A 21,618-nucleotide genomic window follows, 5' to 3' on the forward strand; every position below is an offset into this window, starting at 1 on the left:
CTGTCTCCCATCACTTATGTCCTTGCACAGAAGGATGGAATTCAGTTATTGTCGTAGATGCATTGCAGGTTGTCCATGAACGTGGTATTTCTGAATAACTAGACAGCTTCTTTGTATATGTTGCATTATATGAGAGAGCATATTTGATGGGTTTGCTTAATGGTTATTTGGGATTGGCGGGTGGAGCTGCCAACCCAGCCAGGTATGGAGATGGAGTATAAAGTAAGGACTCTCAATAATTGATAAGAGAGAATTGGATCATGATGATCGAGATCGGACGCTTAAACGTAATCACGTGTAAGTCTCCGAAAGGAAACGTCGGGCGTTTGGGGCGTCGCGCTCACACATCGTGTTCATGAGTTTCATGGCCGACGGCGACACCCACATTTCTATTCCCCTCGGCATAACTGTCGGGCTCCTAGCATCATTCATTCAGTCTCTAGGTTTGACAATCCAGCGCAAGAGCCATGTCATAAACCAGTCGCTGCCGGAATTCGAGAGGAGGGTGGAACACCGCAGGCCGTGAGTGCACGCCTCCTCATGTCCGCAACACGATCCACGATTCACACTTGCACAGGCTCTGGCTGTTTGGATTTGGTACGTTGATACTTGCATCGCGGGCCGCTGTGTGCTCACCCTCAGCCGCCGTGTGAAGCGATATTCATCTCGTCAAATCTGTTTGGCTCCGTCTTTCAGATCGCCTCGCTACCCGTCGTCATCCTTGCGCCTCTTGGCGCCGTGTCTCTCCTATGGAACGCGTTCTTTGCAAGGATACTCCTTGGCGATGTATTCTCAATGTGGATGCTAATAGGCACCTTGCTCATCGCCGGCGGTGCCGTCCTCGTCGCTGTATTCGGCATCGTACCTGAACCCACGCATTCCCTGGAGGACCTACTCATGCTTTTCAACCGGCCTGTCTTCGTGGTGTACTTCTCACTCTTGGGCATAGCCACAGTTGTATGCCTTGCCATCGTACGAGCTGTCCTCACTATTCTCGTGGATGTAACTGAAGTCTCTGTGGCCAGACACACATAGCGGAATATTCCTATACCCGCAAGATGGCGTTGCCCGCAGTGTCGCCGCCGCTATCCCCCCTCATCGTACCTAATTCTCATCCCTCCATCTTGACAACGACAACAACAGCATCGAACACCGCCGATCCTAGCGAGCGGACACCCCTTCTTGATCGCAAGCCTCGTGCGCGTTCACATTCACACGGCCGCTCAAAGTCTCCCTCTCCCTCGGGCACAACATCCAACCAATCTATTCTGTCCAGCGCGATTATCTTTACTACCCAATCCACGCGGACGCCCCTGTTTCTTGCCGCGTCTTATGCGTCGTTCTCAGGGATCATCTCTGGCATGTGCTTACTCTTCGCGAAGAGTGGAGTTGAACTGCTCATGCTCACCATCGCGGGAGACAACCAATTCTGGCGATGGCAGGCCTGGATCCTCCTGCTTAGTCTGGGTGTCTGCGCTCTTCTGCAGCTGTGGTATATGCACAAGAGTTTGGTCCTCGCTGATCCGACCGTCGTCTGCCCCCGTGAGTGCTTACAGGTTTAAGACGATTACATCACACATTTCTGACGTTGAATGACAGTCGCATTTTGCCTTTACAATCTATCCTCGATCATAAACGGTCTTGTATACTTTGACCAGTTCTCACTCCTCTCCAAGACGCAGCTTCTCCTTGTCCTGCTGGGTATCTCCATCCTCCTCGCAGGTGTCTGGATCGTCAGCTTCCCACCTACCGGCGGGTACAGCATTGACATCGGTGCATGGACGCACGATGAGGCCGATGCACACTCGTTCACGAGTGCAGACTCATACGACTCTGCTCTCGAGGACGGCGAGGACGACGAGGAGATCCTCGACGATGAGCCTCTGCCCATGGATGCGCACCGACGCTCGCGGACGCTCCCGCTGCCAAGCCGCCCCCCGAGCGAAGACATCGGCATGGGCCCCGTCGCGCCCGACGCGCACGCCGCCAGCCAGCCGCCCCCGCCCGCCGACGCGCCGCGTCTGTCTCTCGTCCCCTCGAACGCAACCGCGCCGCCGGGCCCGCGGCAGTCCACTCTGCTCGCGCCCGCAGAGGCCATGCGGCGCTCGCGCTCGTCGTACGCGGCGGACAGCACCGGGTCGCCGAGCACGCGGCGGCGGCGGACGACGCTCGCTGCGCCGCTGAGCCCGCCGCCGTTCGCGGGGCCGCTCGCGCCGAGCGGGAGCGCGCTCGGGGGGTTCGCGATCGGGCTGAGCCCCGTGAGCCCGGGCTTTGCGCTCGTGCCGGAGCGAAGGCGGCGGGTGTCCGCGCGGCGGGGGAGCGTGGGGGACGAGGAGAGCGGGCGGCGGAGCATGCGGAGGGTGGTGAGCGAGGGGACGGTGCCGGGCGACGAGCCGCCCCGCGGGAGGGTGGGGCGGGAGGAGGAGCAGGAGGCGCTGTTGCCGGGTGCGCTGACGCAAGGGCGGCGTGCGAAGGGGCGGTGGAAGTGGGTGCGGAATGTGTTTGCGGCGACGACGCATAGATGAGGAGCTTGAAGCTGGGGCCGTTTCTGTCGCACTGCGTTTGATCACATCGTACGCCTCGATGGACACATGACACTATTTTTATCTTACATCTTCCGTGACTCTGTCTCGATTTTGTGGAGGATTCTGTTCTTGCATTTGACATGACCCCATATACAGCATTTATGTACATTCAGCAGTGCATGTAGGTGTGAGGGTGTTAACGCATTGGATCTGGAGCGTCCACCCCCGAAACTGGGCACATGCCATCGGAGCAACGTCGACATGGAAGTGCAGGGTAAACAGACAAAGAGTTATGATGCATGGATCCTGTCAGCTTTGACGCTCAGAATGGAAGCAGTGATGAAATGAGGAGTGGGTGATGATAACTTGCTCATCGCGGGATGAACCCGATATGCGGCTTACAAGATCAAGAATTGGAACTTTGAGCATGAGCACGGCTGGAGGAGAGCTACGTGAGTTCGGAGACATCAGATACGAGCCAGGGAGGCACTAGTACTAATACTGCTCGGGGCCGATGCTGCAGACAATCGGTCCAGGGGCGGCGACATCAGGGCCTAGCGTTTGGATGTTCCTATGAATGGAGGGCGCGTCGAGCGCTGTGGCCAGGGACCCGGGGCGATAAAAGTCGAGGCTCGCGGGCGGAAACCAGGAACGCGATAGAGCTTCGACAGGGACGGTGTGATGGCGTCGCTGGCCAGGTACCGCGACCGCGACAGCACATGCCACGAATGTGAGTTGCGATATCGCTTTCGACTACGCAGAGTGAGCCTGCGGAAGTCGGGGGCGAGAGCTGGAGCCATAGGAACGAGCGGTCGTTTCGGACAGCAACGACGTCACAGTGAAGAGCGCATGAAACGAGACGGCAGCCGAGGGGGTGCCAGGAGGGGATGCGCATCGTGCATTGACCGCAGTGGATTCGAGAAGAGGCCGGGGGCGAATGGCGGCCAAGATGCGGTCGGCGCGCAGAGGCCGTCTGAGGTATTTGGTTTGCCGGGGTGCTAGCGTGCTGTGCCAGATCCGCGATGGACGGCGCCCAAGAATGCACGGAAGACGTGTAGACACAGAGGAGAGAGAGACCTGCAGAGTTGGCGGTCTGCTTGAATACAGAGTAGTGGTGGACGGGCACTGGGAGATAGCGGGAGGAAGGACGAGCAGAGCGGGCCGAGGGGAAGAACGAGGACGCCGAATCTGGCGAGGGATCTGGGCGCCTGTGTCGTGATGGACGAGTGGATCCAAAATGGCAGGGTGTTTGTTAGCCGGCCCCGAGGGAACGGAATGATCGACGTCTTGACGCTAAAGGGGGCTTCTCGCGTTGTGCCACGTGATCGCGACGAGAGTAGGTTGGATTCCATTGCGACCCTACGGCAGCAGTTGAGAGCGTGGGCTGCAGAAGAGTGGCGGCGGCAGGCTGCAGTAGAAGCAGAGCTCGTGTGCTGTTGCCATGCGCGCGCAGAGAACGGGAATGAGCACGGCGTGAGAAATGGCGTAATGAGGAATCTTGATCATGAAGGGGAAGGGAGAACATTCTCACCGCTAATGAGCAGTGGAGTTATGCGAGTAAATAATCAGTTTCAGCGGTTCTTGCAGCGGCGAAGGTCGCGTAGCTGCTCTTCTTCCTCTTCTTCCCTCCAAGGCACCTCCCCGTGTCCCCCACTCTCCTTTCCCCTTCCCCTCTTCCCCTTTCCCTATTTCTATCCCCGCGCCGTCCACCATGAACGCGCGCACAAGGGCAAAGTCGCCCATCCAGCACCCGCCCGTCTCGTCCCACCCCCTGATCGGCGAGAAAATCCTCACCTCTCGGTGGTCAGATGAAGATGGCAACCACGGCCAGCGCTCCATCCTCTCCTCCACCCTCGCACGTAAACCCAACCAAAAGTCCAACCTCAGCCTCAGGTCGGCTGCCAGCAGGGCAGACGTCCCTGCCACACGTCCCGCCGCCGCCCGCACACCCCGCCCAATCCCTGCACCTGATCCGATCATTACTATTTCCGCCGCGTCAAACTCAAACATCGACGCCGACTCCCTTGACCACCACACACGCCTGTCGCCCACCTCCCCCGCCCACCGCGCTGCCCCGTCCACCACAGGCGAGAGCTCCACCGGTCTCGTTGACGACAACGATCTCGAGTACGTCAACGTCGAGCACCCCGGCCCAGAGTCCACGGCCGTCATCCGCCGCCCGGATAAAGCGGCACGCATCCTGGGCATCCGCCATCGCAAGGAGATGGAGCCCATCCCTGCCTCCAACAGAACCTCCCTCGCGTCGGCGCGTTCTGCGCGTTCTGCGCCGCCGACGACCGTCTCGGCGCCTCCACCCGCGACGGGCCCGACGCTCCCGCTGGCATCCCTCTACGTGGTGTCGGGCCTTCCCAAGAGTCCTCACACGTGGACTCTCGCGGACCCCGATTCGGTCATGGGTCTGCACCACACAGACGGCGCGGTAGGGAGATGGTGGAGGCCCGAGGTGCTAGGTAGCACCGTAAGCCCAGGTGCCGGCGGCGGCGGTAAGCGCAAGAAGAAGGGCAAGGCAGACGAAGGCTCCACAGTGTTCAGCAGCTCGGGCCATCTGAGCAAGCAGGACGTGGGCAAGATGCTGTCCAAGGCCCTCAAGGTATATACGCTTCGACCGTCCTGCTGCGGACGGGCATGAACTAATAATACCCGGCCGGTTGTAGCTGTCCTTTCCCCGCGAAGTGGAGATCATCGCGTCTACCCTTCAACCCGCGTCGACGGTGCACACGTTCACGTTCACGCTCCCTGCGCCTGCTACCCCACTCGCGCCCTCTCCTTCTACCGATGTGCTCCGCGCCTCGGTCCTCACCGGCAACACCGAGCGGTCGTCCATCATGTCCGTCCCGTACGAGGACCCCTTTGCCCGCGCGCGGCCGTCTTCCGCGTACCTCGGTGCGCCTGTCCTCTCCCCGCCCTCCAGCAGCAGCGGCCCCGACCTAGCGGGCTCCGTCAAGACAAGCTCCAACAGCCAGATCACGTACCACGGCGTCTGCCTCACCGTGTGGTCGCACGCCGACCCCGAGCGCACGGGCGCGATCCGCCGCACACTCGAGGCGGGCCGCCCGCGCAAGGAGAGCGCGCAGAGCAGCCTCGTCACGGCGCGCATGCGCGGGCGCTCGCACACCAGCGACAATACAGATCCCGCCGCACAGGCGCGCCGGCGCACGCGGATGAGCGCGCGCGGGCCGTGGGGCGCAGGCGCGGGCACGGGCACGGATGTCGAGACGGACGCGGACCCGGAGACGGACGGCGAGGGCGGCGCGGTGAGCGAGAGCGACTATGACGTCGCGAGCACCATCGGGCACGGCCCCGGCGAGAGCACGCTGTTCCTCCCGGGCGACACCGTGTTCTGGCTGCCGTATGCGCTGAGTGAGCCTGTTGCTTCTTTCCCCGCGGGGTGCGTGCTGATGATGCGCGTGTGCGTGTTGCCCCACAGCCCTCGTATCGCGATACCCGATCTACGATCTGATGCGGGACTACCTGACGCTCTCGTGGGCGCGGTTCTCCAAGGACGTGCAGAGCCACACGCTGCAGATCAGCAAGATCCTCTCGCACCCCGCGCCGCGGCCGGGAGAGCTCGTGCGCCTCGACGCGTCGTCCGCGCCCCCGTCGCACGCCGGGGCCGGCCTCGAGACGAGCCTGGAGGTCGTCGCGCGCTTCCCGGGCGGGCTCGACTTTGGGCGCGGGCTGGTCGACGTGAACTTCACGATGTGGCCGCTGTTCAAGTGCCTGAACATCGATAACATTCTTACCATTTGCGAGGTGCGTTGTTGGTTTGTGTGTCGCGATTTTTCGAGAGCGGTGGGGTGACTCCTTTTGGCCCCAGATCGCCCTCGCGCCGACCGGGAGGATCCTCCTGTTCTCGCGGCATCCGGCGATGTTGGGCATCGCTGTGCACACGATCAAGTACCTGGTCGAACTGCGCGGGTGGAATGGCGTCGCGCTCGCGACGGTCCATTCGCGGGACGCCAAGATCTACATTGACGATCCTGGCCCGTGGATCATGGGTCTCGCCACCGAGGCGAGGTATTGCGTCCGCCCGCCGCCTGAGGTGTGCATTGTCGACTTGTGAGTGCGGGAATTCGGTTTGTGTCCTCGAGGTGATGCGAATGAACTATATTAGGGACATCAACTATCTGAGCTGCCCGGCTCCTCCTCCCGGCGTCGTCTCGAGCAAGCAGCAACGTGATAAATATCGTCAGAAGCTGCTGACGGCGTTCGAGCCCCACTATCATCCTGACCACTGCGTCCCTAGGTTTGTAGCTGTGGTTTTTTGCACATACGAGCTGTATGCTGACCTGCTGCAGTGAGTTCAAGGAGGCGTTCCCCGCTGGACGTTTCAGACCCGTGTGCAAGATCCAGGCGAAGAGAGGCGTGGCGTCGACTGCCGTTGCGGACATGGTGAAGCCGCCGGAGTGGTGGCATTCCACCCGCATCATCCAGGCCTTTGACAGTGTTCTGGCGGAAAAGGTACGCTCGAGTCCCATCTTGACGTTGTGCGTTGTCCTCAACGTTAGGTTCGTGGTCAGATGAAGAAGCCCTCGTTGCTCAAGCGAATCAGCTCCTTCGGGTCTGTCCGCCCGCTCCCGAGGCTCACTGTGGCCGAACAGCACATCCAGCTGTCTATCCGCAAGCGTGCGACTGCATTTGTCGATGCGCGCGACGATCTGGAGACGAAGATCGGTCGCCTGTCTCGCCGCCTCAACTTCTTGATGACCGAGTCGGACTTATGGCGCGACAAATTCGTGACCTTTGAGCAGTACGCCGAGAAGCTCAGCGTGGAGGCGAGCGACTTGCGCTCGAAGATCAACAAGGAGCAGAAGGAGACGAAGCGGCTGTCGAGCATGATCACCATGACGGCCGCCGAGAAGGCTAAGCTGCAGAACCGTACGTGTTTCCTGCTGTCGTCTTTTCATTTTTCCGGCTGGACTGACCTGGGTTTTAGAGCTGAAGGACACGGAGGATGCGCACAAGACGGCCCTGTCCGAGCTCGAGCAGATGCGGGAGACAATGGAGCGGATGGAGGAAGAGCGGGCGGACATGATCGCAGAGGTCGAGGTGCAGATCGAGCGCGCCCTCGCGAACATGGCCGTCGACGTGGAAGACTCCGACTATGGCTCGCGGCCCAGCAGCCGCATGTCCTCCCGCTCCGCGCCGACCACGTATCGCCGCCCCAGCTCCCGGGGACTCCGGTCTTTCAGTACGGAATCGACGTTGGCGGAGTCGTACGAGGGCGAGGGCCGCGAGGCACGCCAGCATTTGGCTACCGGGACTGTGCCGGAAGAGGAGGAAGAGGAGGAGGAGCTCAAGTCCAAGAAGAAGCGCTTCTCGGCGAGCTTCGGCGACTTGCCTCAGGACGGGATGACAGCCATGGACGAGGGCATCAGCCAGAAGAGCGACAAGATCACTCAGAAGGTCCTCGCGATCCAGCGCAAGGTATGTCCGGGGTTTGACATGCTTCTCGTGCATTATTGACTCAAGTCTCCTTGTTAGCTTGAGAACGCACTGGCTGCAGAAGCCCAGCGGCGGTCCATGGAGAGCCAGCTGAGCGAGAGTGATATGTCCGATACGCGGATGCGCTCGCGCCGCCACAAGGGCGGCAGGAGCTCTGGCAAGCATTCGAGAGGAGCCAACAACAGGAGCTTCGCGACGTCGCCGCCTCCCGTGGGCAAAGGATCACCGCCAACTGAGCATAGTATACCCGAGGTCTTGGACACTGAGGCTATACCCGAGTCGCCTGAGGAGGACAAGATCAGTATCGTCCAAGCCGAGGCCGAGTCGCCTTTGAGCCCTGTCAAGCAGACGCTTGACCTGCCCGGTCTGCGCACGATTCCCTCGACGGCATCATTGAGCGCGACTCGCCCTGCGTCGCCGAACATGATCACGCCGACCACACCCTCGCTCTCTCTGGGGGCATCCGCTACCACCGATGACGAGGCTGACTTCCAGAGCGCATACTCCACCAGCCCGCGCGGTAGCTATGACAGTCAAGACAATGTGACTGTTGAATTGTACCGCGGCAGCGATAGCGAGCAGGGGACTCCGACAAAGAACGTATATAGCCTCCATGACTCAATCCGGCAAAATAGGGATCGGGTCTCCAGCACCAGCACTGCGACCGAAGCCAAGGTCCGCCGCGATACCGGCGCCAGTGTCGACACTGTCCTCACCGCTCGTCCTACCATACTCGGAAGTTCCTAGTGCAGTCTCCAGTCTTTTGTATATTTATCCACTCAGTATATCGTTCGTCTTGGTTTTCATGTCTGTCTCTGTTCGCTGCGATACATCGACTCCGCCTTCACTATCCTTTAGATATGATGCTCGTGGTCACTCGGGTCTAATACATCGAATACATCATGAGGGTCTATTGTGCCCTGATACATCGGTTTATCCTATACATATGCAAAAATAGCTATCAATACATCAATCTGAGTGCAGCGGCCACAACAACATTATGAGTCCATGCGTCGACGGGCATTGAATGCTTTTACAACAGTCGCCACTTGACTGAAGAACCAGGCCTGGGACGTTTTGTCCGGTATGGATACGAACTGGTCATGATCTCTGCCAGTCTTGTGTGCAAATCGAATCCCGGAGTCCTCGATCGTAACGCCTTGAATCAGCGTGAACGGAAGTTCCCATTCCAGTCGTAGCTTGTTCGACCAAAATGATAAGACGCGGGATGCAGTCAGTAGTACCACGTTGTCGTTTCCAGGAAGGTCTAAACAACGTCAGACGATGGCTTCGTAACCGGCCGTGAACACTCACTGATGTGTGCAACATACAACTCGTTGCGGTAAGCACCATTATTGAGATCCTTCATCCAGTACTGTCCCAAGGATTCCCGCTCGGAATAGGACTAAGGATACATGAGCAAAGTGTTATAACGTGGCGCAAAAGCATCAACTTACAACGAGGACACCATCAGTTGGTATGAGACGTGGCTGGATGACCAGGCGCCATTTCCGTTCAGTTCGCGTCATAGTGAAAGTGTCGCAAATTACTCACTAGCCGTACGCGATCCCTGGCAGGGTTGTCAAAAACGGTAGTGGTGTTCCGAATACCTAAAGAGAAGCTATATAATGCCGCCGTACTTGCAAATTGTGAGCACGCACCTTCACTGAGATTAGCGGCGAGATCAAATACGCCAACAACAGGTTTGGTGACAGCCCTGCGCGGACATTAGTTCATCTCAAGCCACAATCCAAGGAGACTAACTCATACCCAATAAGTCCCTTGCCAACACCCTTGAAGAAACCTTTCGCTCCTTCCGTCTCCGCCCCTTCCAACGGCTTCATCTACGCTTACTTCAGCATCTGTCTTTCAGCACACAGACAATATTGACTGACTATGACCCCTTCCATTCCACTGGCAATGCTGCTAGCAAAGGCCTCGGCTCCCGCTGTCACGCCATATCTGCAGTGAAGATTTCGCTTAGGGGCCTGTAAGGTTTGACGCTTACGACTCACATTGCATGACGGGGACGATTTCGTCTCTGGTTCATACGCCGACGTAATTGATATTCGGGATCGAATGTCGTCGCAGAGAGTCCTAATCGGCAACTTGCAGTCATAGACGAACATCAATTTGGAAAAGCATACCTTTGCCTACACTGCTCGTGAACTTTGTCATGCTGTCGGAGAAGCCAAAGACCGTTTTCTTCACAAAACTGGCAGCTCCCTATGACCACGCATGAGTAAATGTCTTACTCCTTGAAAGAAGGAATACCTTCGCAATCCCAACACCGAGATCAGAGTTACCATGCATCACTGCTCCGTTGAAAGGCTCGTAGAATATATCTGCCACCCCGGAACTAACATTATTGAACAATCCAACGGGGTTACCGATGAAGTCTGCCGATCCCAAGACACGGTACAATTGACGAAGGACTTCCTGGCGATAATGGTGCATGATACGGTCTTGGAGATCCGGGAATGTCAGGCGCATATCCTTGATCGCTAACGCATTCATCTCGAGTTGTGCATCATTGATATTCCCGACGGCCATCGTGATGGCGTTTATCACGACCGCAAGGGGATTCCGTGTGGTAAGCCTGGACCAGACCGCTTAAAAGTCAGGCAGGGCATAATCATAGAATGACCTACGTATCCTCTCCATTCAGCCTCTCTGTACGCATGAACGAGATCGAGAGCTTGATGGGCTGCAGCTCAAGGACTTCGAAGTACAGCTCTTCACCTGCTGAGAATGCTTGAGGCTCAGGAATATCGTTAGGTGTCTGTATCAAAACGCTGTCGACCGCAGGCCGTCAGTAACTGTTATAAGATGCAACTTATGACCTACTCTTCCTGGCCTTCTCCCCAAGAAAGACCCTTGATGCGAGTGAGGTCATAGAGAGCATACAAGAAGTCTTCGTCCGCTTCGATTGTTAGTGCTTGCAGGAGAATCGAGCAGTACTTGACGAAGAAGACACCGTGCTCTACGTAGACATTAGATCAATGTTAAGAGTCAGAGATTTTCGAGGTAGCTTTACCTCGATCCTTCAACCATATCATTGACCCCTGTATCGTCGGAAGCGAGGCGACTCCACTCGATTCCTTCGAAATTGGAGTAGGTTGTAGGACGACAGGGAAAAGACCGTCGTGCAGCTGGTTGTCTATCTGCAGAACACCGCACGATACATTGACACTTTGCGACACCGCACTGTCAACGAATTCGAATTTCAACGCATTCGCTGAGAGGTAGACGACTTCTGTCATCTTCCTGTTAATCAAGGATATGCCTACGCCTTCAACATCCAGCGAAACGACCATTTCGGGATGGACCTCCTCTTGCACAGCTTCAAAGGCGTCCTGACTGCTGCTCATGGTGTCTTGCCGCATCAAAGAGACTGAATTACTGCGCTTTGGTCTATAAAGGCTTCGCTCTGGATTGTAATTGCTAATGCGCAACACTTGCTTGTGCGCATCCGCGCGGACGTCCAGAGAGACGGCACGAACACCTTGTGTCTCCTGAGCATGTCCGATCAGAATGTTGCTGCCATGTAGGAGATAGCTAACTTACGGAGAATCTGAAAGGCACAAGGTCACCGATCTCCATGACGTCGATGGCGCGACGAGATTTGTTGATAGTGAGGACCAATCGTTTCTCCCTGGCAGCGGGATAGTCCCAAGCATAATCAAGGCTGGACTTCCTAGGCACAGGATAATTGGGCACGGATCTCTTGGAGGGTTCGCTTTCGCTGCGATTTTGATCCTGCAGGAAAATATCAGAAGCCATACACGGCTGTGAATGCCGCAAACTCAACCACATACCGTTTGATAGAGTGTGAACGTGTAATCACTGTCGTTCTCAATAATGAAAGGCCAGCCTTCCGTAGCCTCTGCGATGAACACAAAAATAGTCGAGCCTTCCATCTTGACATCAGCTCTCATCAGATACTGCTCATGTGATTCCGCGGCAGGTTTCCGAAGACGGAAATGTACTGAGCCAATGTCCTCCATATTGATCGGAGCAGACCTGATGAGTGTGAGCGAAATATGTTTATGCTCGCCGGGAAATGTACCATTGCGCGTCAAGACCTGGGAATGCAACTGTTAAGAGCTTTTCTTCACCAGCTCGTAGAGATTGAAGCGGGCATCGCTCTCCCGAGTCAAGGGTAGAGCGGGCGCGCGGAGGAACTCCGTGTTCGCGAAATGCAATAGTTCCATGGAAGTTGTTCTTGATGACGAATCTGGGTGCCAATGTGATGACCTTTGTCAATTTATACTTCCCGAGACCTTCTGCCCATGATAATCCTATGTGAACCTCTTCCGCTCGTCTCCCTTGTGCAAGTATGATCAAACGGGTATCAGCTGCTGGCGCCTCCAAGTTGACCACCTGCAAGTAGCATGTCATCATGAGCAGGTTGTAAAACCTAAAATCATCTTACCTGGGACCACGTTGAATCGCCGACCTTGAAGCTAAAATCTCTGCCTTGCTCGCTGGGGTGGGACAGTACTTGAGACCGGTATCAATTAGATATAAACACATTTGACAACGATACACCTACGGAAAGGGTGAGGCTCCGCCAGTATGTCTGTGCTGGTTATCAGAAATGTCTGCAACGAAAGATGCGACAAAAACGTCAACTCACCGGGCCTGGTCTCTCCTGCCATATCTTGCCATCCCCCAATACGCGTGGAACGGCCAGGTCGAACGGCGAAGGGCATTTGGGTCTTGTTGATCACCAGGTAAGGAGAATATATCTGGACCTTGAAGGACCCGCCGCCGTCCGGCTGTCGCCTGAGAATCGGCCAGTTGGTCAGCAATTTCTCGCTCGAAGATCACAAGCAAACTCACACGTAGTTAAGTCTGAGGTCGAGCTTGCGATCCGTATTGTCTCGCAGGATCAACCGGCTCTCGACATCGAAGTCAGAACTTCCGTCGGTGTTGATGATAGCGAATTCACTCTGCTTGAATGCTACAAAACATTAGGCCAAGGGATGCGATCATCTGATGATGACGCACGTGTGTCCTGAACGCAGACATTAAGTAGAATAAGATGACCGAGCTCAACCGAGTGTACTGGCATGACGCCTCCTTTGCGCAGATAGCTACGCCAGTTCTGATCGGTGTCCTTATCGTATATCCGATATTCCAGATTGTAGGGCAGCAGGTTCTCCAGTTCAATTGGTGCTCGCAGCTTCAAGTTGATCCGAGGTATTTTACTAAATCGCAATGAGACAACTCGCTGACTGCAAGTTGCTGCCACAGACCGTATGGATATATCGCTGACTTCAACGTCTGCATATACTTGGAACCGGAAAGCGGCTTCGGCTGGGTCAGCATGTGGACACCTGAGGGCCAGCCGACGTTTTGACGTCAGATCCTCCCAGCGGATAGCCGACGACCATTTATATCCAAAGCCCTCTGGGGGGTTTGTTAACACTTGACTGTTTGAGACAGGTCCACTCACGGTCTGGCTGCACTCGTACTCTGCTCTTGTTCACCGCTTCGATAGGAAGGGCATAACTTTGGCCCGGAGCTTTCAAAACATATCATGGCTTCATCCTCCAGTGCATATTGTTGGATCATACCTATTTTTTCCACTGAATACATTGGCTGGCCAGCATCGTCCACGAGCGTCAACTCCAGGGGATACAATGTCTCGTTGATGACTTGATATACTGAGCGTAAAGTTACAACCTTGGTGTTTTCCTGGACCTGGACCTCCACGAGCAAGCGATAGGCAAGCTTCTCTGTTCTAGGTCTCAGAGAAAAGGTGAACTCGCCCTCCCTATCAACTGGGATACTGCGTAGATGCTCCCAGGATTTTCCCGTGAACTGGAGCCCTATGCTCGCGCGTCCACTGGAGGTAGTATGCTGTGACGAGTTGGAGCTTTAGTGCCCACAAAAATATTCAGCCTTGCTTACCTCACGCATAGTCTTCCAATCGTCAAATCGCCAATCAATCGTCTTCCCGCTGGCGACCTGTCTACCGGTGTTGTCCCTAAGTTGATCGCTGCCATCGAGGTCCGACCAAACAAAGATTGAACAACCCGTGCGATTCTGAATGCGATACGGGGCATAGCTCCCTCTTGCACTCCGAAGAACGGTTTCACCTTCCTGACCAATCATCTTGACCGTAGCAAGAGCCAATTCAACGAATGTTGTCGTGACATTGACGTCTAGCCGTTCTTTTGCGGTCAAATTCACCGTTAATCCACTCGTCTGATTACTCTTTGAGACCTGAGGCGATTTTCAATATGTAGGCCCGATAGACACGAATATGCCCACATACTGCTGTAGTGAACGTCCATGGGTCAATCACTGAAGAGACCGATCAGTTTGGATTGGATTGGATTACGGTGAAAGCGCACGTGGTTCCCAGTGCGAGTTCGAAATATTCCAGTAACTCGTATGTATCGCCAACGTCGATGTAGCTCGTAGCTTGGTGTCTTTGATGAGTTCATGTTCCCTTAGCAACAGAAGTACATACCTCTCCTGACCAGTCTTTTGCACCTACAATGAACGGTTTCACTTTCAGATGCAACAGCGGTTGCTCATGCAGATCTCCAATCAGAACTAGACGAAGACCATCAAATGACCCTTGAAACTAGTAGTCACCTGTATCAACTTGATGTAAAGCTGCTTAAAGTAAAGCTTACCAGCTCTTTGGATGTCAATACTTGCGCCCGGCCGCTTTGACGATTCCTGGACTTTGAGATTCTCGATGGTTGAGTTCGTGACGACACCGGTCGTTGCGCCGGTGTAGACATAGCAGTCGGGGCTTGGAGCTTTCCTGATTCCTGTGGATGTTGGACGGACTGGCCATACAGCTCTACAGCCCTGTTCACGATGTTCATGATAAGGTCGATATCTCGGTATGATGCCCGGAAAACTACTGGTTTGAAAGAAACCGCCAGGTTCGTAGATCTTTGGTAAGAGCTCGATCGGCTGTCCAAGGACACTGTCAAGTCCACGTCATCCATGAATCGAACGCTGTCTGCAGCGTCAGTGCCCATTTGCATCAGAGACATTCCGAGGCGCTCTACCCCGAGCGCAAGAATTCCCTAACAGAAGAGATTATGTCTTTGATTTTCATAAACTGTACGTGACTTACCTGTTGCGATAACGACACCTGCTTGATCGATAAGTGGATAGCTTGCGATTCCGGGTCCGCATCATTCTGAAGAACGCTAACGGAGGCATCGTGTACATCGAACCGGAAGTCAATACGTGTGGGTGTGGGTTGTGCTAAAGTGTCTTGGTCGTTGCCAATATCCTGTCCAGGTTGTGAGGCAATATCGAGCGAGGATGTACTCGTGAAGAATTCGAGCAAGGCGATGACTGGATCAACAGCAAATACGATATGAGGGGCATCCACTGTCACTACCGCCAGAGCAGACCCATCAACACGTTTTGAATACAACAACATGACTTGATTTCGTTCATGCTGGGCCGCAGGCATAATTTCGCGGAACCTAGAGTTTCCAGGTCGTGTGTTGCTCATGGTCAGAGACTTCAAGATCAGCTGTGCTTCAAATGATCCATTGCAGAGAACCTTCATTCTCAGGCTGTTCCCGTTCAGTGCAAATCGAGCAATGCCGTGCTCTCGGAGAGTCTGTTCGGCAGTCGCGGAATGGTCGTAGAGATGAAGCTTCACTGATCCGATCGTAACGACAAGATCCACGGCGGTCCAAATCTTGGGCCCCTCGGGCAGCTGATTTAAGCGCAATTCGGGCTGCAGATCCACAGTAGAGTCGGTGGCGGGAGAAAGGGATTCGACAGGGCTTGGCTCGTATTCCGGGGTGAAATCAGCAGGTTCCTCCAGCACACCTGTGAATGCGCGTGGAATGGACTGAGATAGTCCGAGGAGAAGGCCGTATTGCATCTGAGTAAGATTGAGCCTAACATCGGAAACGTCCACTTCCACCTGAGCATCGCTGATGGCATCATTGCAATATCGACTTAAAGTGAGTAGTACTTTACCTGAGTATCTGGTCGGCTGAGGTCTACCAGGCGATCAATGTTGCTCGTCTGAACTATCCTAGCATCAATGTTGATGTCTTCCACAAGTTTGAGCGTCGATAGCTCCGAGCCGTTGTATGAAGTGGAAGCCACCCGTATCCCTTGGAGGGTAGCAACTGTACGATGGTCGGAGCCTTCAAAGTTGTTACGAGCACTGAGTTCCCCGAGACGTACAGTCAGGACGTCCAACGACAGCTGAGGGTCTGACGGGAAGATAATGATAGGAGTTTTGATCGATATCTCGAATTGCATTCGTTCAATCTCCTGCGCTCGTTGTACAGCAGCTTCTGCAGCGGCATCGTAGAGCCCCTTGAGTTTTGCTAACTTAGTGCCGAAGAGGTAAATGTCACGTAGAGGTTCCTCCAGATAATGCAGCTTGAGTGATCCAGCTCTCAGGTGCACCATCGACTTGACACCACGATAGGCCTCCTTGTCGTCAGGGTCGAAGGTCTGATATTGGAAGCTCGCGAAATCGTCTCCCTCGATTGAAAGGATCTGTTTGAAGGACGGCCGAGAGGTCTCGACTTGCGAGTCGTCACGGAGTTCCAGACTGCCTAGCTTGCCACCAATGTGCATCATGTTCGCGTGCAGGAAGATCGAGACATCCGCCGTTGAGAGCGACAGCGTGGCCAGTCGAGTATCGTTGTTGATCAGGATCACTGGAAGGTCATGAGTCTCTGTACAGATGGTATACAGTGAGGTGAGTACCTTCAATACTTGCCAACCTGAGAGCGACCTTGATCTTGCCCGGCGAGACGTCAGTCGCTGGTGGATCTGAATCCGATGGTTGCGGACCATCTGAATCCGCGTTCGGAGAAGGTCTTGCAATCTTATTGGTCTTCTCAGGGACGAAAGTCGTCATGATGAATTCGTACAAAGACAACACAGGCTCAGGGGCAGCACGAAAGACGAAGGTGGTTATTGCGATGTCAACGTTTTGTTCGATGCTTTGGTAGACAGCAATATACTCCGGGGATTCCGGCCGCACTCGGACATAACGCAGACTCAAAAGATCTCCGTCTGAGTTGGGAGCTGCAGAAGAGACGCATCGAATAGGATCCTGGCTGGCCTGGAAAACATCCATGGATACTGAGCTGCAGTCAAGATCAGTCATGCTGCGAGGTCAGATGCTGTCCGGAGCGTACCTGAGGTTGACGTCGACTGTCATCACGTATTTCATCATAGTGAAGTCCAGAGAGAACCGCTCGAATGCGACTTCCCCCATAGCTCTCTCTGATCCATCCGCATTGGATTTATGAAGAGACGCACGTAGCATGTCCACCTGGAAGTTGAACTCCACGATATGCTGACGCAGAGCAGGAGGCTGCGATGATACATCCGGTCAGTTCAGTGAAACTCTTCTGTTAGTACAAATTCCTCACGTTGGGCACTCCATCTACAACGTCATAGAATTCGTCCTCTGGGCCATGTTCCGTATTCTGGACAGCTTGTACTTCAGGTGACCCAATCTCGGTCTCGAGCTGACCGTCGTCCCCGTCTTCCACGTTATACTCCGTCTCAGTGTTGCCGAAAAGGCCCGACGGCAATCTGAAATTATGCGGCAACTGGGGGCCCATAGTAGGCCGAATTGTGGGCGCTTCCGCGTCGTCAAAATTCGGTATCGCGACGTCGATGAGGCGCATGAGCGCCTTGTACTTGCTATCGGACAAGTTGGCCTGGAGACTCGGCAGACGTCCTGAGACCTTGAAACGCGGCAAGCTATATACGGTTGGCACGATGGAGTTTTGTACCTGAAAGTCTAGAGTTATGCGCTCCAGCAAGTGCAGGTTGTCGTGGCGATCTGAGGTGAGTGCATCCATACACGTTTGGAAATCATTACCGATCAAGAACTTGTATTCAGTCAGCCTTCAACGATCTGTTGTGCATTACGATAGGCATACCTGTGCGTCCTTGAGGTTGACTGATAATCTGTCGTACATCATAGACTCCAGCCGCTTGTAGTCTTCGTCCGTATACTCTTGCTTGCGTTTCGCTCGTATCTCCTTAATGGCCTGCTTGTTTCCAAGCTCACTTCGGACGGCAATGTGGCCGGCGTCGATCATCAGGTGCTTACACTTATTCGTCGTAATGCTGTACGTGGGTTAATCTCGTGCCAAATGAGCATCGAATAGCGTCTCACTCTTCAGGAATGATGATGATAGGTGCATTCAAGTCCATGTGGACGTCTATCGTCTTGTGTGTCTGGAGAGCATGCTCCAGTCCGGCTCTAGTTTCCTTGCGCAGACCCTCCAGTGTTTGACTTGCCGCATCCTATAGTAGCCGCACGTCTCAACATCAACGTTATGCCTCCATAAAAGAAGACGCCGCACCAGCAACGCCTCTACAGACTCTATTTGACTGGCTGGCGGCTTAAAGAATTTGTAGATGGCCTCGACGTAGCCTCTGTGATAAACAATCTCCATATAGCGCATCTTCACCTCCAGTGCGCTGTCCGCACGCTCATCGAGCGGATTCTGCTCGAAGCGGACAAACAAGAACGGGTCGACGACCTCCGATATCTTCTCTTCGTCCCCGATGACCTGCGTCTTTACCACATCACCGCCGGTCTGTCGCTGCTGCACATGGACAATCTGAGGGTAGAGTGTATTTTTTGTCGTCCCATCGTATACTGCGAATCCTCCCAACGATAGAGAAGTCTCGAAGTTATCCGGCCGCTGAATGAACGTCGCCTGGAATACATCGGAAACGACCGAGATAACCTCAGTATTTTTACCGTGGGGATCGGTCTTCAGAGCCAGCGAACCCCGATTTAGCTGCGCGACCACACGCGTCTTCAGCGCATCTCGGGGAGTTTCGAATGACTCGGCCAGTGCGGCCTTCTCGTCATAGTCCAGCACTTCGTAAAGCTCCTTGCGCTGCTCGTCCGTCATTTCCCCGGAAAACGCGGAATCGTCGGAGGTCGAACTCCCCGTGCCGCTGGTATCCGAGGAGCCCCAGATCCAACTTGTCCAGCTACCACTTCCCTGCGTCTGCTGTTTCTTCTCTTCTTCGAGCTTCTTACGTGACGCCATATCCTTCCGGAGCTGGGAACGCGCGATAGAGCGATAGAACCGAATGTCTTCATAGGATAGCTTCTTCTCCAGTGCCGTAAGGGCGGATGAGTCCTGGACAGTATCAGTTTAAATGAGCGGGCATCGCCGATGGGAGGCAAAATTAACTCACTGGCTCTACAAGTGTGTTCAGCTGCTTTTTCTTGAACAACTCGACATATCGGTGTCGATCGTCGCGTCGTTCGGCGAAATACCCCCACGTCCATTTGCGATTACGTTCGTGTACCTCATCGAGGATGGCCTTTCCAGCGAACTGCAGCAGTGCTCTTGGGCGATCTTCCGTCAGCCTTTCCGCAGACGGTCGGTATCGCTGATACTGCACGAATATGAGAAAATGAATGCGACAGTAAACAAGAGCGACCTACCTGGTGTTGTCGAACATAGAAGTGATACATATCCACTAAGGAGATAGCGTCTCGGTATTGGTTATCGTCGAGCAAAACACCAATCTCGTCGAAGAGCAATTGTACATCAAATTGCGGAGTCTCTTTGTTCAGTTCATGGTTGATGATAATCTGGGAACCTGTGAGTAAATACCGGCGGCTAGCTTAACGGAAATGCGTACCCTGCCCTCTCCGCTGACAGGCTTCAAAATGAATTGGTGATCAGGGAGATGTTGTCCCTTTGAGATCTATTGACCCGTTTGTAACGGCGTTCTTCGTATAAATAACATTTCCTCGTACCTGTTCAGTGAACTTCTTGATGAAGTCAGTATGGGACAAGCCGGCCATGCTACTGGCATCGGTGTCAAAGTACAAGGCGAGAGATTCCAACTTCGCCAGCTGCACCGGTTCAACATTAGAGTCAGTAAGCCCATTGTTAGAGAATATAACTTGCTTTATGAATGGAGCCGGCCTTGCTATCAATGAATGCTGGTTCCCATTTCTCGTTCACGGAAAAAGCAGTGAATCCAGCCAATGTGGCACCGGCTGCAAAAGGGTGCTATCAATGGCATGAGTTTGTATTCCATTAAGTGACATGAGGGAATACAAGCTTACTCCTGGGACACTCAATTTGTCTTCATATCGGATATGTATATTCTTCACAGAGACCTGAAGGTTGTTCACAATCTTCGTGATGAGAGATGAGATCAGCCCCTGAGATTGCGGCGAGTCTATCGACTATCGTTAGCGTCTCAGTGGCCTAGCAAGGTCTCGTCCTACCTTGCCCTTGCGATACATCCGACTGCCCGCCCACATGCAGCAATTCGGCATTTTCAATTCGCTCCATCTTAGCGGCCTGCGTACGCCTCTCCTCTTCCTCCGGGTCATACGTTGATTCCGACGACGGCACCACAAGCAGGTACACGTCCTCGATCATCACTTCGACGGGCTGATTGCCGAGGTTCATCCAATGCAGCGAGAGGGTGAACTTCCCCAGGTGGCCTGCATGAGAGGTGAGGCATGCTAATCAAAGCACGCAGTGATCCTGCAGACAAGCGCACCTTCAATTACATCGACCGGCAGCCTGAACTTGTCCAAGGCGCCCTTCTTTAGGCGCAAGTTACTCAATGTTACACGCCCTAACGCCGCATGAGGCACCGCACGAGAGAGCGAAACACAGGAAATACCTTGTCCGATCCCATAGTTTACCTGGCCCATGTCCAGGTTCTCAACATAAGGTGCCAGGACGCGATTGAACACCTTCGATCGTCCAAGAATAAGTGTTCCGTATGATGTGCATCCTGATCAAGGCACGCACGATGTTCAGGACCTCCTTGGCGGGGTCAGACCACCACATGTTTGTTAATTCCGCGTAGACCAGTTACGTAGAATTGGCACAATATACAGTCTGCAGGCAGTCAGAAGAATGAGGATTCGACACCGCTGCGTGCGAAATCGCGTTCCAGGGGTACGTCATGTTGCCTGATAGGGCTCAGACACGTGACCGTCCCGACCCCCCCGATCTGATGGGGTCTCGCCGCTGTGGAGGCGCTTCAGAATTACGCCGGCGTGTCCTTGCAACATACCAGAAAGACAGCCAGAAGGTCCGGGTGCGCGCTTGAAGGTTTGTGCATTTATCCCTGTAGAGGCGAGAGCAACCTGGACAGCTTTGCGGTGTATGTTAAAATTCCACCCAAGAGTTCCCGTGCCGTTCCCTTTTCAGACTTGGGAAGCTCACAGGATCTTTTTGGCAGGCCCACGGTGGGTACTTCGCGGTCGAGGACCCTTCAGCCCCCGCGACAGGCTGCGCCGTTTGCGCTATATGAATGTTTATGTCAAAGTGCCGGCCGGGGCATGGATTTGACTTGCGTTTTATACGCCTATGGAGAGATCACTGGCAACGGCACCATGCGCCTTTTTATGCCGAAATTCATGCTTCCCCGCCATTCCCCACACTGCGCTCCCTCACCCCCGGAACCGTAAGTCGAGTTGTAGACAAATGCAAGAGCACTTTCCGTTGTTTCCCGTTCATTTGCATATTGCACATCATGAGTTCATGGTCGACGATGGTCGAATGTCGGTCCGAGACCATTCTGGGATGGGATGTGTCGAGTCGCGAGCGCTCCGGACCGGCAGGTGCAGCTTCCCGATCAGCCC

The 21,618-nt window shown here is 54.6% G+C and overlaps 4 protein-coding genes across 4 annotated transcripts; 3 read left to right on the top strand and 1 right to left on the bottom strand.

Moving 5' to 3' along the window:
* Positions 1 to 364: 364 nt before the first annotated feature.
* Positions 365 to 2,525, top strand: POSPLADRAFT_1042778 (hypothetical protein; the record flags this gene model as incomplete). The annotated part of the gene is made up of 5 exons (XM_024478160.1): positions 365 to 522; positions 578 to 597; positions 656 to 972; positions 1,026 to 1,542; positions 1,600 to 2,525. The coding sequence occupies 5 exons, from the start codon at positions 365 to 367 to the stop codon at positions 2,523 to 2,525; spliced, it is 1,938 nt and encodes a 645-aa protein (XP_024344359.1).
* Positions 2,526 to 4,236: 1,711 nt separating this feature from the next.
* On the top strand, positions 4,237 to 8,012 carry POSPLADRAFT_1127979 (hypothetical protein; the record flags this gene model as incomplete). The annotated part of the gene is made up of 8 exons (XM_024483688.1): positions 4,237 to 5,136; positions 5,201 to 5,906; positions 5,974 to 6,299; positions 6,364 to 6,605; positions 6,661 to 6,792; positions 6,845 to 7,007; positions 7,067 to 7,424; positions 7,483 to 8,012. 8 exons carry the CDS (start codon positions 4,237 to 4,239, stop codon positions 8,010 to 8,012), a joined length of 3,357 nt encoding a protein of 1,118 aa, XP_024344360.1.
* A 392-nt stretch (positions 8,013 to 8,404) lies between these two features.
* On the top strand, positions 8,405 to 8,932 carry POSPLADRAFT_1038058 (hypothetical protein). The gene has a single exon (XM_024477322.1). It carries the CDS (start codon positions 8,415 to 8,417, stop codon positions 8,736 to 8,738), a length of 324 nt encoding a protein of 107 aa, XP_024344361.1. The 5' UTR covers positions 8,405 to 8,414; the 3' UTR covers positions 8,739 to 8,932.
* Positions 8,933 to 8,989: 57 nt separating this feature from the next.
* POSPLADRAFT_1064162 (hypothetical protein) lies at positions 8,990 to 20,890 on the bottom strand (the record flags this gene model as incomplete). The annotated part of the gene is made up of 46 exons (XM_024481770.1): positions 20,780 to 20,890; positions 20,649 to 20,721; positions 20,523 to 20,600; positions 20,242 to 20,463; positions 20,077 to 20,192; positions 19,916 to 20,020; positions 19,762 to 19,860; positions 19,644 to 19,709; positions 19,444 to 19,593; positions 19,191 to 19,394; positions 18,338 to 19,132; positions 18,148 to 18,278; positions 17,909 to 18,098; positions 17,462 to 17,857; positions 17,390 to 17,425; positions 17,153 to 17,331; positions 16,716 to 17,101; positions 15,969 to 16,684; positions 15,100 to 15,912; positions 14,645 to 15,049; positions 14,476 to 14,592; positions 14,357 to 14,426; positions 14,260 to 14,306; positions 13,911 to 14,216; positions 13,532 to 13,859; positions 13,253 to 13,424; positions 13,005 to 13,204; positions 12,837 to 12,957; positions 12,631 to 12,779; positions 12,427 to 12,494; positions 12,061 to 12,374; positions 11,810 to 12,014; positions 11,559 to 11,750; positions 11,029 to 11,506; positions 10,839 to 10,974; positions 10,643 to 10,786; positions 10,266 to 10,590; positions 10,139 to 10,217; positions 10,007 to 10,088; positions 9,887 to 9,953; positions 9,762 to 9,835; positions 9,653 to 9,708; positions 9,546 to 9,601; positions 9,449 to 9,481; positions 9,306 to 9,396; positions 8,990 to 9,258 (listed from the first exon to the last, which is right to left on the bottom strand). The coding sequence occupies exons 1-46, from the start codon at positions 20,816 to 20,818 to the stop codon at positions 8,990 to 8,992; spliced, it is 9,378 nt and encodes a 3,125-aa protein (XP_024344362.1). The 5' UTR covers positions 20,819 to 20,890.
* Between the last annotated feature and the right edge of the window lie 728 nt (positions 20,891 to 21,618).

This window comes from Postia placenta (assembly GCF_002117355.1).
Source record: "Postia placenta MAD-698-R-SB12 unplaced genomic scaffold POSPLAscaffold_1, whole genome shotgun sequence".
Classification (NCBI taxonomy): domain Eukaryota; kingdom Fungi; phylum Basidiomycota; class Agaricomycetes; order Polyporales; family Adustoporiaceae; genus Rhodonia; species Rhodonia placenta.